The following is a 14,072-nucleotide window of genomic DNA, read 5'->3' as shown; positions in this document are numbered from 1 at the left end:
AAGTAATGAAGACAAGAGAAGTTACAGAAAGGAGAAAAACCTTGAGATGGTAGAAATAATTGTACACTTTAAATTTACCTGAGTATATAGATTGTATGTATGTGAGTGAATGGACACTTTTATTTTACTTTTGCCTAAAGAGTTAGGTATTCTGCATTTATAGATGTGACTTGTATTAAGCTCAAATAAATATTAAACCATGCTGTTCAGACAGTAACTTTCAGAAAAGGCTACATTCTTGCTTCATTTTATACATGTACAGTTCCAAAAGGTAAAAAATTATATCAATTTAAACTTGTCACAATATCTGGTTTCCATAGCCACCATCCCCTTTTATTTGATAATGTCTTATTTTATTGATATTTTATGTTTACACATCAGTCTTTCTAATCAGACCGCAACTTCCTCTTAGGTCTTTAATGCATTTTGGAATCCTGAGTGTCCTGTGCAGAGTAGGCACATATTAGACATTTATGGAAGTGAACTTTGCTCTAGCACTTTCCTCTTCCAACTACATTTTTGTACATTACCATCCCTTTTAGGGCCCTTTTGTAAGAGTCAGAGTAATTTTTCTCTCTATCCACATCAGGAATCTTTGTCTTTTATAGAAAGTGTACTCTCTAAAGGTAACTGAATACCAAATAGTATTTAAAAAAAAACAATAATAAAAAACCTAATAACTTAATTATTACAGATATGAAAAGATATTAAGTTAACATAAATATCAACATGTCAATGTGTAAGTTATCTTTTATCATAGACATCAAAATTTGAATAACTGACAGGGACAACTTCACTAAAAGAGCCAAAAAAGTGACTTAGCAATGTGAGCTACTGAAACATGGTTATAAAGTACTTTACTGCTTCAACTGTGTTTTCAAGGTGATGGGAAAATTCATGGATTTTGTTTCTTATATTTCTTCAAAGCAACTATAAAATATCGTTAACATTGTTCATCCTCAACAGTATATTATTCACACATAATCTAAATCTTAGAAATTTATTCTTAGGGTTACCTGTAAGATGCCAAGTAACTACCTAGCAAGCTGAATTAGCACAAAGGCTCAAGGCTCTTACCATCAAATCCATCTTCTTCTGATCCTAGTTCATCGTCTGAGCAGATGTTGAGGACGTTTACCAGCATCTCAGTCACTGAGGAGACGAAGGAAAGAAAGAAAAAACAGTCTAAAAAATCTACTGTAATGTTAATTTTACTCTGGCATTGTTAATGAGCAGGCTGGGCAGTAACATCCTAACCTATATTGAAGATGGAATTTCCTGCATAGCAGTTTTTATAAAATTCAGATCATAAAAGATATCAGGCCTTGTGTTTCTATGCAGACTTTATATTATTAAAATTATCAGCTCATGCTACGAAATCTAATGGAAACACTGACCAGGAATCAGTCAATAGACAGTGGACAAAAGAAAACTGTGGATGTGAATATAGTATACATCTATGAAGGAGAAAATGCCTTCTAATTTTTATTTATTTTGTACAGTGATGCTGTTAGATTTAGACAAGATTACAAACATTAGGTTCATAGGGACCAAGTGAATGCTGCTGCTGCTGCTAAGTCACTTCAGTCGTGTCTGGCTGGATCTCTGTTTAAATTTTTTTAGTCCCCTAGAGAACTCAGTTTAGTGATAGAAATGTGGTTTGTGTTTAAGAAAAACTGATAATTGATGAACTAATATATTTGAGATAGCTTTGAGAATATCAATTTAAAAATTAGTGTGTTGAGATATATATATAGCATTAAACTTCATTTTCAAAAAGGTTTTACAAATGAAGCTTAGGTAAGTCTGGTAAGAAATTTACTTGAGTAAATAGATTAAAAGAGGGTTGTATAAAAGCATTATACACAGAAATTAGTCCTGCAACACTTTATACTAAGTTACATGTTATTTGCGTTGAACATTTTTAAAAGTTAGGTTGGGTTCTATTATGAGTATGAAAAGAAGCTTGTCCAGTATTTCTTCAAGAGTTCATTTTTAAAATCAATTTCTTCTAGCATTAAAGATATATGTTAAAGAGTGAAACTTCAGTGGGGCCAACATTAACCCAGAGCTCCAGTTTCATTATCAAAAGTAAGTTATGTACACATATATATTAATATATTTTTTTGTAACAGATGTTCAAAAAACCTGAATAATTAATGGAAACAACCCACATGAAGGGTGTTCAAGGGTGGTTGTCAGGATTCTCAGTGCTTTTCTGTCCATGCTGTGATCTGATGGGTGCAAGGAAGTGGTGACATGGAGTAGTACTGGGAACATTTATCTATTAAAATTAAAATTTACTGACTCTTAAAATTTACTTTTGATTTGTTTTGGTGTTGAAGGGGAAGACTTCTTTGATGACAATGCATAACTTCTTGGGTTTAATCATTAAAGGACATTTAAAGGTAAAAACAAGGATTGTAGGAAAATGAATATGATACATATTAATATTAATATATTACCTATATGTATGAATAGAAATACATAAATATTTCAGAAAAATGCACAGCTTTTCTCTAAAATCCCCCCATAGGACATTATTTTTCTAAAACAAGTGCAAGCTCTTATGTTTATTACAATGCCTATTCCCTTTCTCTGTGATGCTCACAACTTTGCTTGAGGAATGATCCAGACTATCACCATCATGCCTCCTGAATGGAAAACTCAAGTTCAGTGGGTGCAGGCTTTTCCTCAAAGTTTTTGTTGTGGTTTAGATCAAAATATAAAAAAAAAATAAAGTGAGAATGAAGGAAAGAAAGAAAAGACCAATTCTTCTGAAAAACTGCAGCATGCTAATAAACAACTTTTAAAATATAAATCTTTCTTATCTAATGGTCACAATATTTATCATCACTCAGTTGCTCAGCTGCATCCAACTCTTTGCCACCTATGGTGGCAGGCTCCTCTGTCCATAGGATTTTTCAGACAAGAACACTGGAGTGGGTCACCATTCCCTCCTCCAGGGGATCTTCAAAACCCAGGGATCCAACCCATGTCTCCGGTGTCTCCTACACTGCAGGTGGATTCTTTACTGGCAAGCCATCATCATGATGAATTTTATTTTTTTTGTTATTGTACATGCTGTGTTTCAAAATATTGTAGACATTAATCACTTTCATACAATGACTATTATTAACATCAGAAATGTAGGAAAGCATGGTTATCTCAACCTTTTAATTTGACTGGTAGTTTGTAAAATAAAATAGAACTTTTGAATTATAATACAAAGGGGTAAGAAGAGAAGGTAGCCATTATAGCTTGAAGCCAGTCAAAACTACGAATCTGTTACTTTTTTAAAGTTGGATTATGCTAATAAGATTATGTAAATTATCCTAATAGTTTTCATTTCTTTTATTTCCCCCTTAATTCCATCCATTACATGTTAATAACATGTACAATGACACACTTTCAAATCATTGCTCCTGTGGTGCAGCTTGTGAGTTTTACTGGTTAGACCAAAGGGCTTCTCTTTTTGAATCTTTCATGGTAAAAGAGCCACAAGTGTTCTCCTTCCTTCTCATATCATTTTATGTAACATCAACATACATATACTACCAGGTGTAAGACGGAGAGCTGGTGAGAAGTTGCTGAGTAGCAGAGAGAGCCCAGTCCAGTGCCCTGTGATGACCTGGAGAGATGGGATGAGGGGAGAGGAGGGAGGCTAGGAAAGGAGGGGACGTATGTATAATGACAGCTGATCTGCATTCATCAGAAACCAATGTAACAGAAACCAATGCAACATTGTAAAAAAATTTTTTAAATATAGCTAAAGAAAAAGAACATCCCAGGATTCCACAACATACCTTTTTCCCCAACAAAAGGCAGGGACCAGGTGAAAACATCCATGAAATTGGGAAGCCAATATGGATGAGGAGAACAGTTGAATTGCCTGATATTCATGACATTGTTCTCATACTTCAATACTGCAGCTGAAAAAAACAAAAAGAAGGAAATTAGATTCACAAGCATATATTTCTGCTTCTACACATGGCTTGAGTTGATCAAGAAAATTCAACTAATTGACTTAAGCTCCAAAATATCAAGGCAAATGGCTTCATCTGTCATGAATGTTTATACTAGTTATGGATTTAATCTTCACTCAGTGTGATATGTAACTGCAAAATATATAAATGCCATATATGAAAATTCATTGTAATTTGGCAAATATATATAAAAAAATAGTTAATCAAACACCAGGAATTGGATCAAGCTTTCTTGCAGCCAAGAATATTTTAGTCTCATTTAATATTTGATGAGACAAACAAAAGTGGCATAGGTAAGTTAGTGCAAAATAATTTAATAATCTCAAATATCTGAACAGAATATATTACTACTGCTTTTAAACCACACTTTCTTTTCCCCAGTAGAACTCACAATAGTTGTACAAACAGTTTAAATTAGACTGCGATCTTGACTTTATAAAGTAAAATGTTTGGATTGAATTCTGCCTTAAATAATATGCTAGTATCTGACTCCTCCCTTGACTTCTGAAAAGGATGCACCATCCACAAAGAATAGGAAAATAAATCTGCTTGCTTTACTGTGGTTTGTCTGGTGTCTGTGGGCTGGATTGATACTCATATGGAATGTTATGGCTGAAGAGATGCTAAGAGCATAGCTGATCTCCCTTCTAACCAGGTTCATTCAGAACTTCATCTATAGCAATCGGGACACAGAGGGAGCAGGTCTCCATGAATACTTTCAATGAAGCAAAAGCTTTACTACTTACTGATTTTAGTTCTCCCTGCTGAAAAAATACAGAACAAGTACACTTCTGTTTCTTTAAACATTAAGAACTAAACTCTCATATTACAGACTTTCTATGATGGCATGATTAGCATTTGTGTGTGCCTGCTAAGTCACTTTAGTTGTGTCCAAATCTTTGCAATGCTATGGACTGTAGCCTGCTAGGCTTCTCTGTCCATGGGATTCTCTAGGCATGAATTCTGGAGGGGGTTGCCATTCCCTCCTCCAAGGGATCTTCCTGACCCAGGATTCGAACCAGCTTATCCTGCAGCTCCTGCATCGCAGGCAGATTGTTTACCGTAGAGCCACCTAGGAAGCCCATGATTAGCATTATCTTAGCGGAAATTACTGAACAGATCCTAGTTGATGTCAAATGAGTTTTTCATGGCTTTGTCTGGGGGTTTAAAATATAGAAAAATTAATCATTTCACTACTTAAAAATTTTTAGGCTGACTTTATATGTGAAAGATTAGTTACAGCATGTGATTCCTATGCATAAACATAGGACTTAAAAATCTCTTTTTTAAAAAAAATTACTGGAAGTTTACTAGGTTTGAGCTTTTGCATCAATGTCTGCACTAACATCTTTTCTTCTTACTTGATGATGTCTTTAACATAACATTGCTTTCATAGCTCCACATTTTTCTTTCACTTCGAATGTTTTCTCAGAACCTCTGAATTTCCAAATTCTTCCCATACCTTGGTGCCCAGCTCAAACACTATCCCCTCTTTGAAATCTTTTCTGATTTCTTCTGATGAGTGTCTTTCCTCTGAATTCCCAAAGCCCTTGATTTATAGCTCTATTTGCATTTATTATTTAATTTAAATACAGGTATTCTATGTATATATGAATATGCCCAATGTCTCTCTATGTCTGTAAGGAAAAGTACCCTTCAGCAGACTTAATAGTATTTATGTTTGAGTGCTGAAGAATCGATAATTTTGAATTGTGTTACTGGAGAAGACTCTTGAGAGTCCGTTGGACTGCAAGGAGATCAAACCAGTCAATCCTAAAGGAAACAATCCTGAATATTCATTGGAAGGACTGATGCTGAAGCTGAAGCTCCAGTATTTTGGCCACCTGATGCAAAAAGCCTGTTCACTGGAAAAGACCCTGATGCTGGGAAAGATTGAGGGCAACAGGAGAAGGAGGCAGCAGAGAATGAGATGGTTAGATAGCATCACCAACTCAATGACATGAATCTAAAACAAGCTCTGGGAGATAGTGGACGACAGAGGAGCCTGGCGTGCTGCAGTCCGTGGAGTCACAAAGGGCCAGACGTGACTCAGTGAATGAGCAACAACGTTTCACATACCATCTTCTTAGCATAAATGCTCAAAAGCTAAGGACATATCTTGATATTTCCCCCATAATCTTTTTCAAGAAAATTCCTCCTAATCCCTTTGACCTTTCCTCAGAGGAGACAGCTTCTAAAGCCTTTCCCTCAACCTGCACATCCTATTCTGGATGCTTGTCACATCAGCAATGCGACTGTTAAAGTGTGGCTCAAAACTAATACAATCTTGGTGGGGATGATCAGTGCAGAGTATGGGAAGAATATATAGTTTTCTGTGATTTGCACATTACATACATCATACTGCAGCTGAACAATAAGTGGATGTTTTCAGCAGCTTGCCATTAACAAAAATCATACTTGATAACAGTGAGGTTTTTTCTTTGAATCATATTTTAGGCTGACCAACCCAATTCCAGAGAACAGAATCACAGATGGTTTGGGGACAAGAATTACAGATGGTAAAATCAACACTGAATTACTGTCTTCCTATAGAATACTGAATCCTCCTTACGCTCCTGTAAACCCATTCTTCTTTGCATTATCCTATCATTGATTCGATATGTCATTTGGCCTAAGGATACAACCACACAGTATTAAAAACATGCAAAATGAAAAAATCATGGCAAATGACAACATCGCCTTTGCTAGATGAGAAAGATGAAGTCCTTTCAGCTTAGCTGCCTGGTCTCTGAGCACCAGCTTCATGGAAATGGTATTTATACTATTTTTAAATACTGCATATTCTTAGCAGGAATGGATCCTCCTGTCTTCAAAAGAATCTTTTAAGGTTATGAGTTGTCTTTTTGAAGAGTAATTTCTTCTCCAAGTTTTCCCCACTTTGTATTAGTTTAGGGTGGTGCAGCAGGAATAAATAAATAAGTGTTATCACTGAGAGTACCCAGGAGAAAAGGGAGGCTTTCGATAATACGTCATTTAGTCTTTATTACAAATCTGAGAAATGATGTGACTGTCCTCATGCTATAGACTAAGGATCTGAGGTTGAGAAGTAAAATAACTTTCTCAGGATCATGCAACAAGGAACTAGAAGATTTCACTCCCAATTCAAACTCAGCTTTTACTGACACCAAACCCATCCTCTTTCTAACATCCTTCTATCTCTCCTAACTGATCAATATTTGAATTCCAGTCCGAGCTATTATACTAATTTAACTTTGAATATGATGTTCATAATTAAAGATGTTTTAGCTTTTTGCCAAAAGACATGTTTGAGAAAAATGAAATAGGATGCACATTCACTAGTGTGGATAAAGCTTGTCCAATAGATAAAGCAGAAGTTCTGTTTTGTCACTGGTGAGACAAAGCATTTATTCACTTGACACTGGCTCACACAATTTATCTGCGTGTCTACTGATAATGTAGCTACTGTTTACAGATTTTATTTTTGTTTATTAGCAACAGAAGTAATACCATTTAATAGCGGCTACATTTTCTAAGCATCTGCTCTATGTGCTCCTGTGTGCGGGCTTGGTCATTTCAGTCTTGTCTGACTCGCTGTGACCCCATGGACTGTAGCCCACTAGGCTCCACTGTCCATGGGATTCTCCAGGCAAGAATGCTGGAGTGGGTTGCCATGCCCTCCTCCAGGGGATCTTCCTGACCCAGGGATTGAACCCGTGTCTCTTATGTCTCCTGCATTGGCTGGTGGGTTCTTTACCACTAGTGCCACCTGGGAAGCCCATCTGCTCTATACCAGGCACTATATTTGGTGCTTAATAATCAAATACCTTCACAATATCTCTCAAAAAAGTGGCTCTTATTTACATTTTCAAAATAAGCAGAGAGGTTATTTGTCCAAGGTCACACATAAGAAGCAGCAAACCTCAGTTTGGTTTTGAATCTGAAGTCCCTCATCTTTTCAGTATTCCACAATATTCTGACTCTAACTGCATAAATCATTCCAGGTCTACCAAGTGTTGGACACAGATTCTCCTTCCACGTTTATTCCTTTTTTAAAAAAGGGAGCACTGGACTGGAAGCCCAGGTGCCCAGACTGAAAGATGAATGCTGTCTTGAATTACTCACAAGACCCAAGAACACTTAACGTCTCTGCGTCTCAGCTACCTCACTTTTTACTACTTGGGTTTATCCAGATAATTTACACAACCTCTTCCAGATCTGAATAATGTTAACAGACTTCTGGAACGAAGATCTCATCATTAATGCAAAGATTGATGAATGTTCTCAGTAATTCTAAAAGCGCTTAATAGAACCTTTTCCCTTAATTTTCAATATATTTTAAAAAATTAGCCTTCATTTAAAAATGCAAATGCAGCAATATGTATTCTCTTCTTCAGCCATATAAAATACTCATGCATGAATTTTGATTTTTTTGCATAATATATATATATCACAAAAATATAGAAAAAAAATTAAACCAGAACAGTCCCAAATATCCAGTCACAAACTTCACAGTTAACGTTTCATCTTCCACCTCCCACATCCTCCGCCCCTGCCGCCTGCCTCTGTCACTGGAATTACAGAGCTCAATTGGGGCCCTAACAGGATGCACTCCTCTGAAGTACTTGAAAGACATTTATCTCCACCGGCCACATAAAGAATACAAACGGTTGTACTTCAAGAATCACTTGAGACCACCTCCTGAGATCTTGCCTGAGAAATAGAGAGAAGAAAAAAGAATGAAGTCTACCATCAAGGGACTCCTTTATTCCGCTGGCGATTATACATGACCTTGTGTCCTTTAACAACTGAATTAGAGGCCAGGGGACAGAAGATGACGCATATACGGGCCCTAGGTTACCGACCATAATTCAGAACAGACCAGACAGCACGGCAACAAATGCTCTTCCGTTGCACATGCAAGGTGTGAAGAATAGTCAGAAGAAATCTGGTATAAGAGAAAGAGTATTAATCTGTTTGGATCTGGAGACCTGACTGCCAGTTCTTTTTCTGATACCAAAAGTATGGCAGCAAAGCTATTCAATTAACTGGTCCCATCTTGTTTATGCAGAAGATAGATATAAAATCAGCAATAAAGAGACTGCTCCCACTTGGGCATAGGAAGGGGCACTGGACCTCTATCATATCTAGTGATATAACAAGGCCCTCTAATATAGTGAAACTTGAGGAACAGCATCTAGATTTTAACTCAGTCTTTTCTCTATCAAACCATGCACTAACTTGCTAGACCAAATCCAAATCTGTACATTAAAGGGGTCTCTCTTACTCGAAAATTGAAATTTTGATGAGACACAAAATCTAGTATTTCACAAAAACTTGGTAACATTTCCCAGCATCTTCTTTACAATTACCATCACCAGAGAGGCTGATGACAGGGCAGTAAATGACAAAAATATAAGGTCAAAAGAGAGCTTCTAGTTTAAGAGAAGTTATCTAAAGATTTGACTGTGGTGATGAAGAAGATTCTTGAGAGTCCCTTGGACTTCAAGATCAAAGTAGTCAATCCTAAAGGAAATCAACCCTGAATATTCATTAGAAGGACTGATGCTGAAGCTGAGGCTACAATACTTTAGCCACTAGAGGTGAAAAGCCCACTCATCGGAAAAGACCCTGATGATGGGAAAGATTGAAGGTAGGAGGAGAAGGGGGCAACAGAGGATGAGATGGTTGGATGGCATCCCCGACTCAATGGACATGAGTTTGCTCCAGGAGAGTGCTGCAGTCCATGCAGTCTCAAAGAGTGGGACACAAGTGAGAAACTGAACAACAACAAGCAAAATACTGCTAACAAGATGCATTTGACCAGCTCACCAAATCACGGGCCCAACACATTCCAAGTGGACTTCAACAGAAATACAGAGGTCCTTTTCTGCAAGCCTTCAGATGAGTAAGTGTGATACTCCCAACACACCTCAGGCATGTTCACACGGCTAGGGCTGTTCAACAACAGCGAAGAGCAGAGCCCCCCAGAAGAGGAATGATAAGGTGTATTCTTTTGACCCTTCTGCTAACATTTTTCATCTCTTTAAATTTAATTGACCATGTACTCCCCCTTTCAAAAGACAGGACAGAAGGACAGAAGAGAAACAAAGATGAGAGGAAAGCAAGTGAGGACACTTCAGAATCACTGTAAGACATCCAGAAATAGCAAGAAAAAAAAAGGCATAATAGTCCCAGGATGTTTTTTCTTTTCAATTCTTCTACCTGCAGACACCCTAGTAGAAAAACTAGCATCAGTGTATTCTTTTGGCAAAGTCCTACCATCACAGAAGGAGGCATGATAGCTTGATGGGTAAAATTCTTGAGGTAGGACTATGTACTCAAAATGTCCTTTGGTGATGTTTTAAGATTATGTTGGTATGCTTTTTCAAATATATATATGTCCCATAAAGACTACTTTTGGGTGGGGGACAATTTTAATTTAAAAATTTGGGAAGACATATATGTACATTTACATAAATGCATAGTTATCACACTACATGCTATAGCATCTATGAACACAACCTCTGTGATTCCTTCCATTTTTAAAAAATTTTTTTTTTCATTTATTTTTATTAGTTGGAGGCTAATTACTTTACAATATTGTAGTGGTTTTTGTCATACATTGACATGAATCAGCCATGGATTTACATGTATTCCCCATCCCGATCCCCCCTCCCACCTCCCTCTCCATCCGATTCCTCTGGGTCTTCCTTCCATTTAGAAATCTGATTTCTAACTCTTGTTTTCCATTTTTTTTCCCTTCTCCATGTCCTGTACTTGCCTGATGGATTTTGTTTTAAAATGATTCCTTTTTTATTATTAGTAACCCAGGTAAAAGGCATGACTTAGGTCAAAGGAAATTTACCAGTTCATGAGGGTTGTTATATTTGGTGAGCAAGGGCTATTCTTATAACTCACTCTTACTCTATGGCTCCTAAATTTAGGTAAAAGTAAGTATTCAAGTCATTTATTAAGATGGACTTAAAGTCTTCTTCAATTTGTAGGTAATTTTGTCATAATAATAATCTTTAGTGTGTGTTTTTTGAAAAATTTAATGCTCAAATCACTCAACTCAATACTTAAGATAGGGTATCTCTCAGGCAATGCTTAGTGACTTCCACATAATGACTAAATTTCACCAACTTGAAATATTTCAGTATTCCTGGATACAAATAGTAGGTATATATAATTATCTTGAAGCTAAGAGCTAATGATTTTGTACTTATTGAAATACACACACATGTGTTTCTGTATATATAACTCTCTTATGTCTGCGTCTAACCCTTATTCTTCCTTTTACCCTGTACATGCCTCTTTCATGGCACCTGTAACACCTTCTTTAGCTTTGTCACAAGTCTCCTACATAAAATGCAGATGATATTATCTGTCACAAAGGAAGGTGACTGTACTAGATGTATTTGTGAAATTGTCTGAGCCAATCTTATGATTATGTTTGTGTGTCACTGAATGACTGTATGTGTGTTATGCGTTTTCCTTAACATTGCATTAGTAAATTGTGAATCAAGTATTATTCAAATACAAAGTTCTGAGTAAAGTAAGTGGAAGGTAGATGATAGAAGGGATGAAGGGGGCATAGATCTCTTTTGCTTTCTTTTATCGTGCTTTGTACCATACCTGGTACACGGTTAATGTTCAATAGTGTTGGTTGCAGTAAAAGTTTAAGGGAAGTGAGAGAGAAAAGAAGGACAAGATTGAAAAAGAGAAGAAGGAAAGAAAGGAGGAAGATAGGTGAAGAAAGAGAAAATAAAGAAAAATTTTAAAACACAAAACATGTAACTTGTCAGCATATTAAAACTGTAACCAATCACATATGAATGGAAGTCTGAAGGATGCTTGAAAGAATTTTGGGAAAAAGTTATATGCCACTTCAGAAGCTGAATTCTGTTTCAAAATTGTAAGAGTCTAAAATTGATAAGAGTAGAAATAATACAGTCTCTATCATATAGTAACAATGTGAACATGAGCAAATATTTCTCATTATTTATTTGAGTTGCACCATGCTGCGTGCTTAGTTGCTCAGTCCTGTCCAACTCTCTGAGACCTCATGGACAGTCGCCCACCAGGCTCCTCTGTCCATGGGGATTCTCCAGGCAAGAATACTTGGAGTGGGTTGCCATGTGGGTTGCCATGTGCTTCTCCAGCGGATCATCCCAAACCAGGGATCAAACCCAGGTCTTCTGCATTGCAGGCAGATTCTTTACCACCTGAGCCACCAGGAAAGCCCATAATTATGAGCTGTTCTGTCGTACTTAGAGAGTATGAAAATCAAATAAAACATTAATAACATATATGTTAATATTCATAATATATGCAATCAGATAAAATCTTTGGCACCTAAAAAATGTAAAATATCATGACTCAGTTTTAAATTCCTGGAGGAGAGAATGGCTATCTATTTTTAATAATTTTGCCATTTTACAACTCTTACCTCATGTGTCACATCATTATATTAGGATCTAGAGAATTTGAGCCAAAAATTGATCCTTGGAATTAGCTCCATTTCTACCATTACAACTTCATCAAGAGAATTTGAATTGCTACCATTAAATATTTTTTTTGCTAAGTCAATAAGGAGTCATTAGCAGTTTTGATTTCCCTATCAGTTTGAACTGATAACATTCCTTTAAGTTCTAATCTATACTATTACAATGCTAAAATATGACTTAATCCACCCTGACTAAATGAGAGAGATTTAGCTGAAGCTTTGAACTATTGAAGGAGATGGCATGGACAAAGGAAACACTGTGTCCATTGGCTCAGTTGTGTCCGACTCCTTGCAACCCCATTGACTACAGCACACCAGCCTTCCCCGTCCTTCACTATCGCCTGGATTTTGCTCAAACTCATGTCCATTGAATAGATGATGCCATCCAACTATCTCATCCTCTGTCACCCCCTTCTCCTTGCTCTTATTGTTAATACCCACTCCAAATGTATAACAAGGGTTTAAGTGTACCTTGGTGGGATGTACTTTGAAAACTAGTACCTGTATCTTACCTGTATCTGTTTCTGTATCTGCATCTGTATGCGATTATAGAACACTCTTCCACCTTCTACTTGGTGTCAAGCTGTAAGTTGTAGCTTGCAATGGTTCTAGGTTGCTTGGCAACTAGTTAATATTTACTCCTTGGAACTGAGTTAATATTAAGCCCATATACTTGATATCTACTTTTTTTTTTTGGTCATCTACTTTATTCAGTAAGTCACTGAGTCTCTTAAAGGTCTAGAAGAATCTCCAGATAATGAAAAGTAAGTGATAATCCACTGACTCATGTCTTTAACATGTTACATATATATGGTTCCTGTTTGTCCTTCTGTTAAATGCCTTATTGACAATTAGACTGCTAGAGAAGTTGGTTTTGGTTCAGGTTAAGAATCTTCGAACCATCTGTGAGAAAATGAAACATTAAATCTCAAGATGCAAGCCTTAATGGGTCCTGTCCAAGTGACAACAGCACTGGCAGTGTGTCTGGAGAGAGGACTCAGCTTCGCTGGAGGTCCTGTCTGCATCCCCAAACAAGGGTTCACAGAGCACTGTGATTGCCACCTGATTCTATGGGTGGAACTTTGTGAAAAGTGAGGACTGTTGTTCAGTCACTAAGTCATGTTCGACTTTTTGTGACCCCCCCATGAACTGCAACACGCCAGGCTCCCCTGTCCTTCACGACTTCCTCCCAGAGTTTGCTCAAGTTCATGTCCATTGAGTCCATTGGTGATGCTATTTAACCATCTTATTCTCTGCAGCCCTCTCCTCCTTTTGCCTTCAGTATTTTCCAGCTTTCCAAGGTCTTTTCCAATGAGTCAGTTCTTCTCGTCAGGTGGCCAAAGTGAGGATTACCTCGCCCGCTGCCATATAGTACTTTGCTGGGTGCGTATTAGTTGCTCAGTCCTGTCTTACTCTTTGTGACCTCATGGGCTGTAGTCCGCCAGGCTCCTCTGTCCATGGGATTCTCCAGGCAAGAATACTGGAGTGGCTTGCCAGTTCCTTCTCCAAGGAATCTTCCTGACTCAGGGATTGAACCCAGGTCTCTCGTATTGCAGGCAGATTTTTTACCATCTGAGCCACCAGGGAAGCCTATACTT

At 37.2% G+C, this 14,072-nt stretch overlaps 1 protein-coding gene across 2 annotated transcripts in view; it reads right to left on the bottom strand.

The window, feature by feature from the left end:
• PPP3CA (protein phosphatase 3 catalytic subunit alpha) overlaps window positions 1–14,072 on the bottom strand; it is a 311,810-nt gene that overhangs the window by 27,328 nt on the left and 270,410 nt on the right. For both annotated transcript variants that reach the window (XM_061164328.1, XM_061164330.1), the window contains 2 exons: window positions 3,807–3,932; window positions 1,078–1,152 (listed from right to left, as the gene is read on the bottom strand). In XM_061164328.1, the coding sequence (XP_061020311.1) occupies window positions 1,078–1,152; window positions 3,807–3,932 (201 nt within the window). The remainder of the gene's footprint in view (window positions 1–1,077; window positions 1,153–3,806; window positions 3,933–14,072) is intronic.

The sequence above is a fragment of the Dama dama genome, chromosome 17 (assembly GCF_033118175.1).
Source record: "Dama dama isolate Ldn47 chromosome 17, ASM3311817v1, whole genome shotgun sequence".
NCBI classification, from domain to species: domain Eukaryota; kingdom Metazoa; phylum Chordata; class Mammalia; order Artiodactyla; family Cervidae; genus Dama; species Dama dama.
This window is presented reverse-complemented; position numbering and strand designations above follow the sequence as displayed.